The following is a 15984-nucleotide window of genomic DNA, read 5'->3' as shown; positions in this document are numbered from 1 at the left end:
AAAGTAGGAAGAATAGTATCAATACTAGGATTTCTATATCCATACATACAACAAAACATATAACACTGCTAAAACAAGCAATTTTCTAATTCTTGAGTGCAGATATCTTCAATTTTTTATTAACTGATTAATCACAATCATGATTTCTTAAAGTGTTAAAACCATTATAACAAAAGAATTTTCTCATTATATCTTATAGTTCTATACATATGTTCTGATATTCTCGGCTACGATACTATACATATGTACTCATATATGAACAGAACTTTGTATACATACATATGTGTATATTTATTGTTATTTAATATTATACATCTGTATGTATAATTTATTTGCGATTCTTCTGAATAAAGAAAATCGGCAACAAGTAATCAAAAAATTAATAATTAACAAATTGAAAAAAGTGAAGCAGTGATGTTTTTTTCAATCCATCCAAATAAGTAGGAAAAATACATGTTTTTTAGATCCACTGGTTATTAGGTAAGTATTTAAATGTGTAGCATTCTACCACCAGATTACTTCTATCACTCCACTTAAATAACTATTCTACAGCAAATCCACAAGTTTCTTCCACAGCCTGCGTCAACTTATCGCAAAGCAACTGGTAAGTTTCATAAGGCGGTAAATCAATGCGATTGAAGCAAGTATGTGCCTTTGGCAAATTTTGAGTGGGCACATCTGTAGTTAGGTGAATAGTAAATAACCGTGGGCCTACCGCTCCAGTTGAACCTTGCAATGCTCGAAAACCTTGCAATGGCACCCTAGATGAACCAGTTACAAATTGCAAAAGACGTGCACGCATTTCTGAAGAGTAAGATTCCACCACCTCAAAGATAAAAGAATATATATAAGCAAGTAATTAAATTAATGAAGAAAATTATTAACAATTACCTGCCAGAACCATATCACTTGTTGCGTTTCTGGTGTACAGTGTTTCAGTCTTGTATTGACGCGCCAGTCATTAACATCAATGCTAGAAATTCCGCCAATTACTAATTCTAATTCACGCTCATCAAAAGGTCTCAAAAGCTGACCTGGAATAAGTTCACAAAAACCTACCAAATATAACGGGAGATGTCATAAGTACGCACATCTAAATAGTTTATAGGTATATATTAACCTTTCTGTAACGCCAGAAATTGTTGCTCTATACCTCGCATAAATCTGTAATTTACATAAAGTTTAACATATTCGCGCTTATTATCCTCTGTTACTGATATTGAGGCACCTAACGGCTTTAATTCATGAACTACCAATGCGCCAAAACTATTGTTCTCAACACTAAATGTAGAGTCTATAATTCCCGTTATATTATTCTCACTATAATTGGATATATTGTTAATTTTGGAATTGTATCTATTTGAGTGACTTACAGCATCCAAGTTAGACTACGATGCAACTCTGGATCAACACCTTCTATATCATTTAAAGTTATCGGTTTATTAAGAAGTTGCTTATAAAATGGTGTTGTAAAGCCACCATCTAAGCAGTGTCCATGAAATACAGCTATTCCTAGAATGCGACCAACGAAGTGAAAATACGATAAGTGGTCTGGATTAACACCTAAAACACACAAAATATATAAGAATTTGACAATAAATTATTAAAATAAATACTCTTTGCTATATTAATTTCAATAACCAATCTGAATATTTCAAAGATTGTCAATGCAAGGCATTACTTACCCGAGTCTGGATTAATTTGCAACGTATAGTGATCATCACGTGAATATTGAAACAATCCATACTGTGGATTAAGCATTTCACGCGATAATAAATGAAGCCACTCACGCGCAACTCCACCGTAATCAAGGCCTTCTTCTCCTTTGAATTTTACCATTAAGCGTTTACGCATGTCCTTAGGTCGCATTTTCATAATCAGTCTGTAACTCTCTTCAAATATTTCGTTACGTGACACCTCAAGACGACAGTGACCGGACTGTGGTTGCAGTGTCTGCAAGTCGGTGCGCAGAGCGCGCATTTTACTAACTAAATCCCGCCGATATTTGGGTAGCAGTTCAGAACCTTCTAAAAGACCTTGCGGCAGGTCTGCGGGCGGTGTACTTGTATTATTAACTATGCGATGAGATGCAGCAGTATTACCACTTGTTGAACCGCTATTCCCACTTGACAACGGATGCGAGGCTGTTGGAGAAAGTTGCTGCACGATACTCCCATTACCCGTAGAAACCAAATTATTCGCTGCACTGGGACAATTTCCGGTATTAGATAGTGCGCCGCGCCGTATCATTTGGAGAATATTACAATTAAATCGGGGATCAGTAAACTGTGTTGTCCGATTATTGTGATCTACAAAGTACACTCTCCCAGAAGCCGTTTTTCGTTGCTCCCAACCACTTGGAAGAGGTCCGATTGCATCAAGTGTTAGATGTTGTGTGTCGAAATCACGAGGTATACGTGGATCATGCCATGTCGATACACCAGTAGGAGTGTGGAAAAAGTATACTTGACCTTGTTGAGTTGTTCGCATCTCATAACCAGTTGGAAGGTCCATAAATGGACGTGCTATTGGATTTGTGCCGCTATTACTACAAATGGCATATCGATTACCCCCACCACCGCTGTTGCTGGAAGCGCGCGTGCTTCGCGATGAACGGCGACGTGATGGCTCTTCCGTTCCTCTTGCAGGACGTCGCTGAGAACGTTGATTACAAACAGTTGTTCCTGAAACTCCTGTATTTGAAGAAGATGGTACACTACCATTTCGTATATCCCTTTCGCGCTCTCTATCACGGTCATGTTCTCTATCCCGATGATTGCCATTTGATGTTGTGGTACTAGTCTGCTTTGAACTTTGCGAGTTCGAGTTTGCGTTGGGGCTCTGACTGATATTTGACCCAGTAATACCGCCAGTAGCTACAGTATTGCCATTTCCTGAGTTAGGGCTCATTAATATGCTAGTAGATGTAGACGAAGAGAGATGGTCATTACTTTCCGGACTCCAACCGTTAATATGTAATTGAGTTGCATTCGATCCGTTTGTACTACCAGCATTACCGTTTGCCTAAATATATCATATACCAAGTACTTTAGTATTAATTCGAAAAGGGTATGGTATTTATAATTACCTGATTTTGATTAATCGGACGCTGTGGCGTACCTAATACCAGAGATCCGTCAGCAGATTCTGAGGAAAGCTGCTCATTAAATAAATGCCCCGCTTGTTGGCCATTTGAAATTGTTGCTAGCTTCCTACTGTGGCTATTGTTACCCGCTTCTCCATTTGAAATATTACCCGAAGTAAACATAACAGAAGCGGTAGCGGTTGTTGTCGTAGTTGTTACAACCGCTGGAGTATCTATCGTAGAAACTGTTGCCGAAGCATTATTATAATCACTTACACGCATCTGCGCAGCTGCTTGTGTAGTAGCACCAATAGAATTTTGATTTTGTTGATTATTGCCGCGTACCTGCTGATTTGGTTTTCTTATATTGGATACCGCAACTGTCAAACTATCATCATTTTCCACACACTTTGGACTACAATTCTCCTTGCCTATTTGGATGTTAACGTTTGCGTTGACATTATTGATAATACTGCTACAACCCATGTTCGAACATGGTAGCACTTCCGTAGAATGACGCCTTTCGTCAGATGCTTCGGCTCCATTTCTCTCAGAACTGCAACTATTTTCTCCGTTAAGAAGATTTGTACAAGTGTTCGATCGAGTAGGTCCGGCGGGATGTCGCACAATAGTACCTTCAATATTTTGGACCCTTGGCCGTTGACGACAGCGCATACTAGGTCTATCCCATTGCGTAGATTTTGTAGCATGATTTACATAATATACACGTCCATTACCAGCGCGACGTTCTTCCCAGCCTTCTGGCAAATTATCTTCAGAAGAATCTCCTTCCGATGGGCCACGAACATCTCCACTGGGACCCACCACCGCCAAAGGGTTGCCTCCACATGGACCTTCTTTTGACAATAAGGCAATTATAATCTGTCCACGAACCATATCATCATCCTCAGGAGAAAGTTTTCCCAAATTTAACCGCGTAACTAAAGAAGGATATATACACCATTTATTAAAAAATCGCTTTCAAATAAATATTGACGTACATCCCATTCCTTTCAACTTCTGTATTGAATCTGCAGGTATGCGTACACAACCAAGGAATCCACTAGCTTTATGTATTTTCCGCTGATTCCAAACTGTAATAGTAACAGCATCGTTACTACCAATAAAAAGGTCGTAGTGTGCATTCCATTTAGGATCTAAAGTTGACTTGCTAACATCCGTAGTATATATCTGTGCTGTACCATCGACCTGTACTTTAGCGAATGGGTCTGGAAGTCCTGAGTAAAAAGTAATAAAAAATCCAATTATATAAATGGTATTTAAAATCGATAAGATTTATCTGTACATATACACGACCACACTTCACATCTCATAAAGTTTCTTATAGTTTCACACTTCATTCTGCATGTCTTATGTTCTTCAAGTATTCAGCAGTTAACTGGGCTAAAAGCATATTTAACTTCTTCTTAGAAAGAAGTCAAATTATTACCGACGTTGTTTTATCTTTCGAAGGTAAAAACCTGTAACTCTGCCACATCATTGTGATAAGACTACGTTTAAAAAAACTTACTTTAAACATATCATGAGATTAAGTAGATGAATAGAATATTTTTATCAGATTCATCAAATAGAGTTGGTAAAGTGTGCTTGCAAAGGAAAACGAAAAATTAGGTTTAAAGAGCGTTCTTAAGCATTTTCTTGTTAATTTTTTTAAAATAAACACTGAAATTTATTATTGTCTATCGAGAGGATAAATTGAATTTAATATCGCAGCTTACATTATCCTTTGATTTTGAAATTAATGTTATCAATAACTCCAAATGAAATTTCAATTTTGTATGCATGTACCTACCTAGCGTGAAAAGCTATCAAGTGAATATGCCAATGATTATGCTGCCCTTATATTTTTATTGAAATACTACTATCCGCAATAGTTCTTATTTATAAAGTAACACATCTTGGCCGGAAAAATTCAATGTCCGTTCTGTTTACCTTAATTCGACAGTCGCTAATTACTTTATAGAGGATGGAGATAAGTGAAAATTTTATATGTTGACAATTTACATGATCTGATATTTTTTAATCTATTTATTAAATATCCATCTAACTATTTGAAATCAGTTCTATAGTGTAGTATCATCACGTATCGTACATCTTAAGAAATTATTTATTATGGTGTCAATTTGCAATATATTCATAGGCTAACAAACAAATAATATAATATAACAATAGTAACAAGTTTAAGTAAGATTAATTGGGGTTCAGAAAGCAAAACCAATATATAGTGACATTACTACTATTTACAAAATTTATCAAAATCTAGTGGAATAGGGCCCAATGGACCTAATATCGCAATGCAAACCACAATTAAATTTTAGTAGAGAGTTCTTTTGAAAATGTGAGGATCTATCACCAAAATCATATTCCACATCAATATAGTACCTTGCCTGCACGTTTTTGAATGTAGTTTGTATTTTGTTTCAAAATTTTGGTTAACAAGTGATAGTAAATTTAGAAAGGACTACTGATATTGCAATAAAAGTATTAATACTTACTAAATAAATCCTTACGAGCCAAGTTTCGTGCACACAATACTGAAATAAAAATTGCACATATCAATTGTAATCCACATTCATTATAATTTAAAAACTTACTTGTTATTCGCACTTTGTGTGCTCCATTACGGCGGGGATAATCTAATTTATTCATATTCTGTATTGGCCTTCTCGTTTCAAAAGCTATGCGCACTTCAAATTATATTATAGGGCACAATATTTACACGTTCTATATAATGTATTTATGTAGATATGAACAGAAACTTCTATAATGAAAGAACTTAGAAAGTAAATCTTTATATTTTTGAAAATACTTTTCAATTTGAAAAACTAATTATTTTATTTTAATTCATTATATACTATATAAAAAATTTTATATTATAGGACACAATTTTATATGTCCGATGTAATGTAATTTATGTATATGCGAACAGACTCTAATATAATGTGAGATTTAGAAAATAAATCTGTGCTTATGAAACTTGAATATTATCAATTTCAATATATAAAAAATTTTATTTTATTTTTTTTATATAATTATGTGCAAAATACCTAATGCTAATACCATATAAAACACTTGTGTTACGCTAAAGAATTAAACAAATTTTAATTGTAAATAAATAGCTATATTAAACTAAAGACAGTCCACTAGCATAAAACATTCTTCAAAACTGTAAAACTTCGACAGCAATAAACTATACATTAATATCACCCATTACGTCGTTCTAGTATCTAGATCACTCCCATCGAAAGCAGTAAGAATTAAAGTGTCTTTACACCTTATTTTTTTATTACGAGACTTTATTAATAATAACTTATCTGATTATACCAAAAAATACAAACATAAAATAAAAACCTCATACATAAGTTTGTTGTTGTAGCGGCAGAAAATATTCCTGAAGCAATGTCGAGGAATGTTGCCGAATTGACAGTCCGGTTCTGTTCCGGTTACTTAGGACCGACCTTCGTAGGACAAAATACTCTTTTTATATATGAATCAAAAAATTTTCGTTATAAATTACCACACAATCATGCGTTCTGAAGTAAAGAATTTAATATGTACATATTAATATTTAAAGGATCGTTACATTATGACTTAATACTTTAGTATGTCTTCACTGGGTATCGTCTTTCAAATTACCATATGTTTCTTCAATTTTCTCATAGTTAGGAACTGTTCCATAATCTTCACAATTTCGAATTTTTAACTGGTAAGACTATATGTATATCTCTGATATGGAATTATCAATTACCAACCGATCATTAATATAGTTTGTTAACTGGTAAGACTATATGTATATCTCTGATATGGAATTATCAATTACCAACCGATCATTAATACCGAATTTACCTTTATATCTATGCAAACATACCAATTACACATACTATGTTAAAATGAATTTATGTGCAAATGAATGAAAATTGTTTGGTATTATTTTTTGTGTGCGTAAATCTTATAATAAGATATATAAGGACTTTTTTTCAGAAATTTGAACTACAGATTAACACGAGTATGTTCAATTTACGTGAATATATTAGCGTTTTCTATTACATTTTACAATTAATACAATAACTTTTTACTGTGATTCCATCGCGTATGTGTGTGTGCATTTGCAAGTTCTATCCTTTTCGATTCCATATATTTGTGCTTTTTAGATGTTCGCTCTTCTTTTATAACTTTTACGTTTTGAAGACAATAACAGGGTTTTTATTGAATCACCACGACATAAATTTAAATCACTAATCAATCACTTTACTACAAATTTAATTACTACTTATTAGAGCAAGTGCAAAATCTCGCAAAGTGGAAAACGCCATCTTTGTTGAGCAATTCCTTATCGTTCTTCATTTATACTATGACTTTCGTGGTGAATTCAGTTGTATTTATTGTGAATCTTTTTGAAAGACGAAGAAGCTTAGTATAAACAGACAAGAAATATGGTAAACATGGTACAACTAATTAGTAAAGCAAATACCTTGTAATATATTTAATTATTTTACCTGTCTTAAATACGCCGTTTCTATGATCACTATGTTTGCTCTCCTTTTATATAGAGAAGTAACAACAACATTATGGGCTTGAGCTCGTACAAGAACGTTTACTGATACCTCATTAAAATTGTACAAGAGAAATCTCTGGTAGCGCATTTAGGTAATTAACCGGTGATTTAACCAATAGGTGTTTTTATATTATAGTAGAAGACCTATTAAACCTGAGTTATTATGTATCAAGTTAAATATTGAATTTTTGATATTAACAACTGTGAACATATTTAGAATAGATGAGACCAAGAATCATAGAATACAAAATTACGTAAATTATTTACTGTTACTGTTTTCGGTTTAAGCTGTGACAATTGTTACAAAAAAAATTCTATGCTTTAAACAACTTAAACATGATTATCACTTCTTTTCCTAAGCTAACTGTGTAACTAATTAATATTTTCAAATATATACGTATTAAATATTTATCACTGCGTTCTTGTTAAGTATGAATTATCACCCAAAGCGAGGAAAGTTGTATGTGAATGGGACATTACTGGTAGCTTGTCTTGTTGCTAGTCTGTCATCTGTTCAATACCAACAAAGCGGCAAAGTTGCCAACCTCAATCAAGGGATAATGGGCTCTCTCAACAAACAAAAGAGAATAGCTTCACGTCTTGTTATAGTAAACGCGGTAGAGGATACCATGGTAGAAATATCCATGATTTAAACTACAATTCATTGCCTCAAGATGTCTATTTCTTTAAAAGTGCGTGGTGATACTGAAAGTAGGAATCTGGAAGTACATTATCTTCCAGCTAAAATAAATGGAAATGGGAGCACAGATGTATCAAACTATTTCAGTTCGTATACACGGGAAGGCCAAGGTAACTTATTAACAAATGCTATTCGTGGTTTCCCGCTAAATGGAGAAATTGTTGAAGTACCAACCACTCATAGCTCATATGTTTTACAAGAAACTGAGTTTTCAAATACTGAAAAATCCCGGAATATATATGTGACTGGTAATTTCAGTAATTTTTATTATTGGAATTATGATAAAATACCAAGCAATGGAGATGCTTACAAGCAGGCTTTATATTTGTTCAACATATCCAAAGAGGTAATTTTAAACAAAAAAAAAAGTTCCATCTTATATTAAAATTTTGTTTATTATAGTTCTCTGAACCAGTATCTGAAACGGATATCCAAATTGAAATTGAAAATAGGAGAAAAATATAAAAAAAAAACACTATATAACAACATTTAATAAAAATTTAGTTTAACTCTAAAACTTAGTTTTATTTATGAAAAATAGTGTCTACTCATCTGCATCAGCAAAACGCTCATCATTTAAATTTAAATTACGTATACCACCTTGTGCGTCTTCAGCGTCATCTCTTGCACCATTTCCAACAAGTGCGGGGACGTTTTCAAGATTATTTCCGTCATCATCATCATCCATAAAATCACTTTCTTCAGAAAGACTGTCATCAGAATCTGGATGAAGGGCTTGGCACTCAGTCATTGCCTGAAATATGATATCAACAGTATTCACGTCATCTGGAAGAATCCAACATTCAGTCAAATTGTCATCAGTGATATCGCCTTCATCATCTGTAACATTCCCTTCATCTACATCCACATTTCTTTCATCATCTAATTGTTGTTCCATGGGAATAATTTCTCCATTTATCTGGTGGGGAACTTCTGCAGCATCGACATTGCCATTCAGATTAATATTTCGAACAGACGCCCTCGTGTCTTTATCGTATACACCTCGCCATTCAAGATTATGATCTAACATAAAATATATACATTTGCATGGTATTGAGGATATCCCATGTACGCTGATTTGTTTCCATAGTATGGAAATACCTTCGCTCATATTTTCAGCTTGCCATCCTAATGAACTAATAAATACAAATATGCATTCAGATACTTATTGTTCAATATGAAAATTTGTCTCACCACTTACTTCTGGCTTATATATAATGTTCCTTTTCCAACAATTTTTTCTCCAATTTTTAACTTGGTATTATTAGCAGTGTAAATTAGACCATCTTCAGGTGGATTTATATGCGCAATTAAAGCCATTGCTTCAAATTAATTCTGCCTAAAATTACGCACCTACAAAAATTGCAATACCGGCATTTACAAGACTTTACTTGCTGTCTACATATACAATAGTAAATAACACCATCATCTTAGTACACGCAATATTGTTAATATTGTAGGCAATAGTTAATAGAGAAATTATCATGACATAAATATATGCGAATTAAAGTAGCCATGCACGGCAGACTTGTATATTTTAGAAATATGAAATGTTTTCGACATACACGTCATATAAATCCATTTTACGTTCCTCCTTCAATGAGTAAGCAATTGCCGATAATTGAATAGTACTTTAACACAAACCCATAGACGACATTATTTGCTCTTATTTCTACGACTACTAAAGTTACTAACGACTCGACTTTTAAGAGTTTTGCCCAAAAATTAAGATTTCTTAATTTCAATCTTATTCATAATTTATTACATCTTTTCAAATTTTTAAACTTTAATAGCTAGAACATGCCAATTCCCGAATTATAACAAGATAACAAATTTCTTACGTAATTATGGCCGTTGATAATAATTTGGCTTGCCAATAAATTTTTAGATAATTTTCAATAATTATTTACTGTAAAAACGGAATCAGATTATTAACATGATATGATTATGTCTAATGGAATGTCATTGCGGAAAGAGTTTGTACGTTGTATAAAATGGTCACATAGCTACAATTCAATTTCTTTAGTCAATACAGTAGTTATCGATTATTTCGAACACTGAGAGCATAATTCTCCTCACTAGAAAATTGACTTGAGGATAGTATTCATACTTTACTATCGTCATTTGTTTTTTTTTTCTTGTCACAGTTTATTAAAAATGGGTAAACGTCGAAAACAAACTTTAATAGAGTCGGACGATGATAGCAGCGATACTGCATCTAACCTTGAATCGGTAGAGTTTTAGTAGTACAAAAAATATAAATCATTAAAAAAAATTCTTTTACTTATTGTAAGACGGAATGAAAATAATGTTTTTAAATATTTCATCGCATTTTATAGGAGCTATTATCTCTAGCAAAGAAGAAGTCCAGAACGAACACGACTCAAGTTAAAGCTGCAACATTGTCTGGATCTGATTCGGACTCAGATTGGGCGCAGGGGGCAAGTACTTCCACGGCTGCCAAAAAAACACGCATAAAAAAAGTTAACAAGGAATCAGATTCATCGGATTCAGAAGAAGAAAATGACTGTCAAAATAAAAAAAATGATATTTTGGGGAAGGAACTTATTCCACGTGAAGAGGGAGAGGTTTCGGAGAGTGATGGTAAAGAAGAAAGCGATTCAGATTCGAGTTCCGAAGAAAGTTCGGATACTAGCTCAGATTCAGAATTTGATGACGGTTATGATGAAAACCTCATGGGAGACGAAGAAGATCGTAAGCGCCTAAATGGCCTTTCTGAAAAAGAACGTGAAACGGAGATTTTTAAACGTATCGAGCAGAGAGATTTATTGAAAACCCGATGGGAAATTGAGCGCAAACTTAAATTAGCGCGACGGGGAGAAAAAGTTATAAAACCTAATAAACAAAAAAATAAGAAGAGTAGCGTGTCCAAAAAATTGAAACAGAAATATAAAGATGAAAATACTGAAGTAAAAATAATTCCAATTGTAGAAAAAGAGCCAAATGAAGAAATAGTAATATCTACTATTACTCAAGATATGGAACTGCCATCACCAATAACCGAGGAGATCTTACTTGATCAAAAACTCTTAACAGATGACCAAAATACTGTAGAAAATTTAGATCATAAAGAACGATCCAAAGAACGTAAGAAGAACGTTGAAATGAATAGGACTGACGATAAGCGTAGCACCGCGATGGCAATGTTAAAAGCTAAACGCGAAGGAAAAGCCAAACGAGGTATATTTTTACATATGATCGGAAATATAATTCAATATAAATATATTTTCAATTGCAATAACAATTCCAGAGGAAGAGGAGGCTAAGCGTCAAGCTGAACGCGATAAGGAGGAAGAAAAAGAAGAACTAGAAGGAGTATCCGGAGGAAAGTCTTCTGTTAAGCTAAAGGCTTCCGAAATATATTCTGACGATTCAGCTAGTAGTGATACAGAAGACGAAAAGCCTTCCGAAAAGCGTTCACGTTCAGCAAGTAGTAGTAAATCTTCCAGTGAATCAGAAGATGAAGAGGACGCTATAAGAGAGCCAGTATATATTAGCACTCGAGAGGAATTAAACAAGTTGCGACTGTCAAGATTCAAAATGGAACGGTTTATTAATCTTCCTATGTTTGAGCGAACAGTTATGAATTGTTTTGTACGTATAAGTATTGGTAATAACGGTCAAAAACCAGTTTATAGGGTGGCTGAAATAGTTGGTGTAGTGGAAACTGCTAAAATTTATAGCCTTGGAAAAACTAGGACTAATCGAGGCTTAAAACTTAAACACGGCACTCAGGAACGTGTATTTCGTTTAGAGTTTATTTCCAATCAAGAGTTTACCGAAACTGAATATGCTAAATGGCGTGACATATGTGCACAACAAAATGTTCCGATGCCAACAATCGATATGATTGAGCGAAAACAAAAAGATATCAAAGAAGCTCTTAATTATGAGTTTAAGGACGAAGACGTCGAGAAAATCATTGAGGAAAAAAATCGGTTTAGAAATAGACCCACTAATTACGCAATGAGAAAAACCTGCCTAATGAAAGAAAGAGATGCTGCAATGTTACGTGGAGATTATGATGTAGCTCAAGATTTAGGTCAACAAATTGACGAGCTAGAAAGTCGAGCATCCGAACTCGATAAAAAGCGATCAAGTAGCATTAGCTTAATATCATATATAAATGATCGAAATCGAAAACGAAATGTTGAAGATGCTGAGAAAGCAATTTTGGAAGAAGCACGTGCTAATAAAGGTTTGAAGATTTCTGATCCATTCACGCGACGTATTACTCAACCACGCATGGGTTTCAAATCAGTTGAGAAAAAAAGCGAGCCAACCATTCAACCGACACAGGCAATACTACCGGCTAAACGAAAAGTTGAGGAGAGTACTACCGGCGGTTCAAAACCAACTGAACCTAAAACAGATTATAGCTTATATGCTCTACATGATTTTGACATTGAATTGGACGTATCCCTTTTGAATGCTGTCCCAACAACACGATAATATTCAAATTAAATTGTATTCAAATAGAATCAGTTGTTCGAATAAAGACTTTGAGGTAAAATAAACACCAAATGTAGTCACCATTCGCTTGCAAGAAAATTATTGAGATTGGTTTATATAAAGGTTATCCTTTATATTATATTTTGCGCTGGTGGTTGCTGGGCTCATAACAATTGCGGAATATTTAATATTTTTATATTTGTGAAGTAGGCGCTAGAAAACTTCTTTGGTCAAAATAGCTTTAGCTTTTAGCTTGAGATGTTCCTTAAACCTATTACGAGCGGTACCCCGCCCACTTTTTAAAAAGTTTTAGTTTGACAAGGCAAATATATACAAATATTCATCAAAGTAACTTATTTTTTTCAAGTTATCTCTTGCCCTACCTTGATTAGTTTTAGGTGTTACAAACAATTGTTAGGTGAACAAAACTATTATGGCCTATTCAAATACGACTTGTGGTTCACTTGCATAAGAAACATACATACATATGTATATATCGCTCATTTGCTGCAAGACCGGCATAAATCAAAAAACGTGATTTTTGAGTTAATGCTGCAGAATTGTTCGTTAATCATACTTCATGTTGAGTGAAAAATTCGTATGAATACCTCTCATAAGCTCCGCTTGAGAAGAGGTGTAAGGTTGGAGTCACCGTGTAAGGTTGTAGTCAGTTGAAAACTTTAAACGCGTTTTCTGGAGAATCGATTTTTTTGACTTATGCCGGTCTTATAGCAAATGAGCGATATATTGTAAATGTATACGAAAAGCATCGATAAGTGTGTTTGATCTTTGTAAGTAGTAAGGTTGATCGACTGTGGTATAGTAATTCGTAGAGATATATGTACATAATCCTATTTACATTTTATTTTTGACTAGAATGATATTTTTTTAAATTAGTTTCGAATAGTAAGGAACGTTTTCTTAATGTCTGGTTAGCAACCATCAGTCAGTCTGGTCAACTTTACAGAAAGAATGAGTATTGATTAAGTTAACCACAATTCGTTGGCAAAAGAGGACTTTTACGACTTATATAAATGATTACATAGTTATTTTGTATGCTTCATGACCAAACGAACAAATCATTTCTTATATTCAGGAAATGCATTGATAAATAATTGTACTAAAAACAGCACGGTTTTGACAATTTAAAAGACACCCTGTATTTTTTATAAGGCAACTCTGTGTTTTAACAGTGCTACCAATTATAAAAATAAAACTATACTAGAACACGTGTTTTGCCTTTCATGCTTTTGGTTTGATTTGGTTTGGTTAGCATTTTTCCACCGTTTGGAGAAGTTAGTATTGTTTTATATAGTTTAAAAAACTTTTATATTTAAGTCATGGGGAAACCAGGTGAGCAAAATTAATAGAATTTTGTATAAAAATGACTATATTGTCATTTATCAATTTTCGCAAAATAGGATTTTCACCACGCGGAGGAGGTGGTAGTGGTAGCGGTGGTCGTGGACGTGGTGGCGGTCGAGGTGGCGGTGGTGGCCGTGGTGGTGGCGATCGAGGACGAAGCAGCTTCGGTGGTCGTGGTGGAGGCGGTAGAGGCGGTGGTGGTAGCCGAGGTGGGCCTGGTGGACGAGGAGGAAGGGGTGGAGGAGGAGGTCGTGGTGGTCGTGGCGGAGGTGGTGCGGGGGGTTTCAAAGGAGGTACAAAAATATTAATATTTGTCTAGAGTATTGGGTACTTATTTTGTATGCACTAGGTAAAACTGTTGTAATAGAACCCCATCGCCATGAGGGTGTTTTCATAGCACGTGGAAAAGAAGATGCTTTGGTAACACGAAACTTTGTTCCTGGTTCTGATGTTTATGGAGAAAAACGAATTTCTGTTGAGGTATGTTTTTTTTTCTATTATTTGGTTTTGTATACTATTTCAGTGATGAGATTGTGCAGGGGTACAGAACATGGTAATATGTGACCATGAAAATTTGTCAACAAAATTGGATTTGCGTGGTTTGAGACCTTTAGGCGAATTTAAAGTGACAAATTTTTAGATTAATGCACTACTGAACCAAATAAGTGAAAATCGCATTTAAATTTTGTAATTTTAAATTATGAGCAATTTTTTTTTTTAGACAAATGGTGAAAAAATAGAGTACCGTGTGTGGAATCCCTTCCGTTCTAAACTTGCAGCAGCTATCTTGGGAGGAGTTGATAAAATACACATGCCTCCTGGGTCTAAAGTACTTTACTTAGGAGGGGCTTCGGGTACAACAGTTTCACATGTTTCGGATGTTGTTGGGCCTGAAGGTCTTGTATACGCCGTTGAATTTTCACATCGTTCCGGTCGTGATCTCATCAATGTAGCAAAGAAACGTACAAATATAATTCCGATAATTGAGGACGCTCGCCATCCTCACAAATACCGAATGCTTGTGGGAATGGTTGATACGATATTTGCAGATGTGGCACAACCAGATCAGGGGCGTATTGTCGCATTAAATGCCCAACATTTCCTTAAAAATGGTGGACATTTCGTTATATCTATTAAAGCATCATGTATTGATTCTACTGCGCAACCAGAGGCAGTGTTCGCCGCTGAAGTTAAAAAAATGCAAGCAGACAAGTTAAAGCCTCAAGAGCAGATTACGTTGGAGCCTTATGAACGCGACCATGCAGTTGTTGTGGGAATTTACAGACCGCTACCTAAAAGTGTTGGCTCCTAAATACAATTTTTCTAGTTGCTTTAATTTTAAAGATTGTCAAATTTTTTATAAGATTTAGATTTTAGGCGACATCAAATCCAGATTTAATTACATCAACGGCACTTATTTTATGTACGTTTTCAATTATTGCAGTTAATTTGAGTATATTACTTCTAACTGCACTGTTAATTATAGAAAATCGTGTAAATTGTAAAATAAACCTTAGAAGACAGGTTGTACAATTAATTGATATTTGATGACAGTGCACCGTGTGTAAAGAGTTTGTACTAAAGAATACAAAAATATATAAACTGCGGTATGAGATGAATGACAGTTTAAGTTTATAAGTAAGTTAATTTAAGTGCAGTTTTTCAATGTATGATATGTATTTACAACTTTTTTTTAGTTTGAATAGGAAGCGAATTACAGATAATAAAACCCTGATAACAATTAGAGATGTTGCTGCTTTAATACATTACAAAAAAATACTAACT

The 15984-nt window shown here is 34.3% G+C and overlaps 5 protein-coding genes across 9 annotated transcripts; 3 read left to right on the top strand and 2 right to left on the bottom strand.

Moving 5' to 3' along the window:
- Positions 1-58: 58 nt before the first annotated feature.
- Positions 59-7450, bottom strand: LOC105228176 (E3 ubiquitin-protein ligase Smurf1). 5 transcript variants are annotated; one of them, XM_019990952.3, is made up of 10 exons: positions 7154-7450; positions 5701-5881; positions 5602-5640; positions 4087-4323; positions 3089-4026; positions 1686-3024; positions 1374-1563; positions 1121-1320; positions 892-1055; positions 59-826 (listed from the first exon to the last, which is right to left on the bottom strand). In XM_019990952.3, the coding sequence occupies exons 2-10, from the start codon at positions 5753-5755 to the stop codon at positions 542-544; spliced, it is 3447 nt and encodes a 1148-aa protein (XP_019846511.2). In that variant the 5' UTR covers positions 5756-5881; positions 7154-7450; the 3' UTR covers positions 59-541. The 5 variants fall into 5 exon arrangements, with proteins under 5 accessions (XP_019846511.2, XP_011206181.2, XP_049317266.1 ...); XM_011207879.4 differs by having other exon boundaries at positions 5701-5867; XM_049461309.1 differs by having other exon boundaries at positions 5701-5867; positions 7176-7450.
- A 739-nt stretch (positions 7451-8189) lies between these two features.
- On the top strand, positions 8190-8878 carry LOC105228173 (uncharacterized). Its single transcript, XM_011207877.4, has 2 exons — positions 8190-8707; positions 8764-8878. The coding sequence occupies exons 1-2, from the start codon at positions 8336-8338 to the stop codon at positions 8824-8826; spliced, it is 435 nt and encodes a 144-aa protein (XP_011206179.1). The 5' UTR covers positions 8190-8335; the 3' UTR covers positions 8827-8878.
- Positions 8738-9772, bottom strand: LOC105228175 (methylosome subunit pICln). Its single transcript, XM_011207878.4, has 2 exons — positions 9563-9772; positions 8738-9497 (listed from the first exon to the last, which is right to left on the bottom strand). Exons 1-2 carry the CDS (start codon positions 9679-9681, stop codon positions 8906-8908), a joined length of 711 nt encoding a protein of 236 aa, XP_011206180.1. The 5' UTR covers positions 9682-9772; the 3' UTR covers positions 8738-8905.
- Positions 9773-10416: 644 nt separating this feature from the next.
- LOC105228172 (RNA polymerase-associated protein Rtf1) lies at positions 10417-12917 on the top strand. Its single transcript, XM_011207876.4, has 3 exons — positions 10417-10593; positions 10701-11562; positions 11633-12917. Exons 1-3 carry the CDS (start codon positions 10519-10521, stop codon positions 12832-12834), a joined length of 2139 nt encoding a protein of 712 aa, XP_011206178.1. The 5' UTR covers positions 10417-10518; the 3' UTR covers positions 12835-12917.
- Positions 12918-14031: 1114 nt separating this feature from the next.
- On the top strand, positions 14032-15945 carry LOC105228171 (rRNA 2'-O-methyltransferase fibrillarin). The gene is made up of 4 exons (XM_011207875.4): positions 14032-14187; positions 14256-14492; positions 14549-14679; positions 14921-15945. The coding sequence occupies exons 1-4, from the start codon at positions 14175-14177 to the stop codon at positions 15509-15511; spliced, it is 972 nt and encodes a 323-aa protein (XP_011206177.2). The 5' UTR covers positions 14032-14174; the 3' UTR covers positions 15512-15945.
- The last annotated feature ends 39 nt before the right edge of the window (positions 15946-15984 follow it).

Source organism: Bactrocera dorsalis, unplaced genomic scaffold (assembly GCF_023373825.1).
Source record: "Bactrocera dorsalis isolate Fly_Bdor unplaced genomic scaffold, ASM2337382v1 BdCtg020, whole genome shotgun sequence".
Taxonomy (NCBI): domain Eukaryota; kingdom Metazoa; phylum Arthropoda; class Insecta; order Diptera; family Tephritidae; genus Bactrocera; species Bactrocera dorsalis.
Note: the sequence above shows the minus strand (reverse complement) of the source record. Positions and strands in the feature narration are given on the sequence as shown.

Bases quoted from the DNA above. Each gene is read 5' to 3' on its own strand.
- LOC105228172 (XM_011207876.4), top strand. From the start codon at position 10,519: ATGGGTAAACGTCGAAAACAAACTTTAATAGAGTCGGACGATGATAGC. The intron at 10,594-10,700 runs GTAGAGTTTTAG...CGCATTTTATAG, and splicing joins CTGCATCTAACCTTGAATCG to GAGCTATTATCTCTAGCAAA. The intron at 11,563-11,632 runs GTATATTTTTAC...TAACAATTCCAG, and splicing joins CGAAGGAAAAGCCAAACGAG to AGGAAGAGGAGGCTAAGCGT.
- LOC105228173 (XM_011207877.4), top strand. From the start codon at position 8,336: ATGTCTATTTCTTTAAAAGTGCGTGGTGATACTGAAAGTAGGAATCTG. The intron at 8,708-8,763 runs GTAATTTTAAAC...TGTTTATTATAG, and splicing joins TGTTCAACATATCCAAAGAG to TTCTCTGAACCAGTATCTGA.
- LOC105228176 (XM_019990952.3), bottom strand. From the start codon at position 5,755: ATGAATAAATTAGATTATCCCCGCCGTAATGGAGCACACAAAGTGCGA. The intron at 4,324-5,601 runs GTAAGTATTAAT...CTTTTTACTCAG, and splicing joins GGCTCGTAAGGATTTATTTA to GACTTCCAGACCCATTCGCT. The intron at 1,056-1,120 runs GTTAATATATAC...TATATTTGGTAG, and splicing joins ATTTCTGGCGTTACAGAAAG to GTTTTTGTGAACTTATTCCA.
- LOC105228171 (XM_011207875.4), top strand. The intron at 14,493-14,548 runs GTACAAAAATAT...TGTATGCACTAG, and splicing joins TGCGGGGGGTTTCAAAGGAG to GTAAAACTGTTGTAATAGAA. The intron at 14,680-14,920 runs GTATGTTTTTTT...TTTTTTTTTTAG, and splicing joins AAAAACGAATTTCTGTTGAG to ACAAATGGTGAAAAAATAGA.
- LOC105228175 (XM_011207878.4), bottom strand. From the start codon at position 9,681: ATGGCTTTAATTGCGCATATAAATCCACCTGAAGATGGTCTAATTTAC. The intron at 9,498-9,562 runs GTAAGTGGTGAG...TGTATTTATTAG, and splicing joins ACATTATATATAAGCCAGAA to TTCATTAGGATGGCAAGCTG.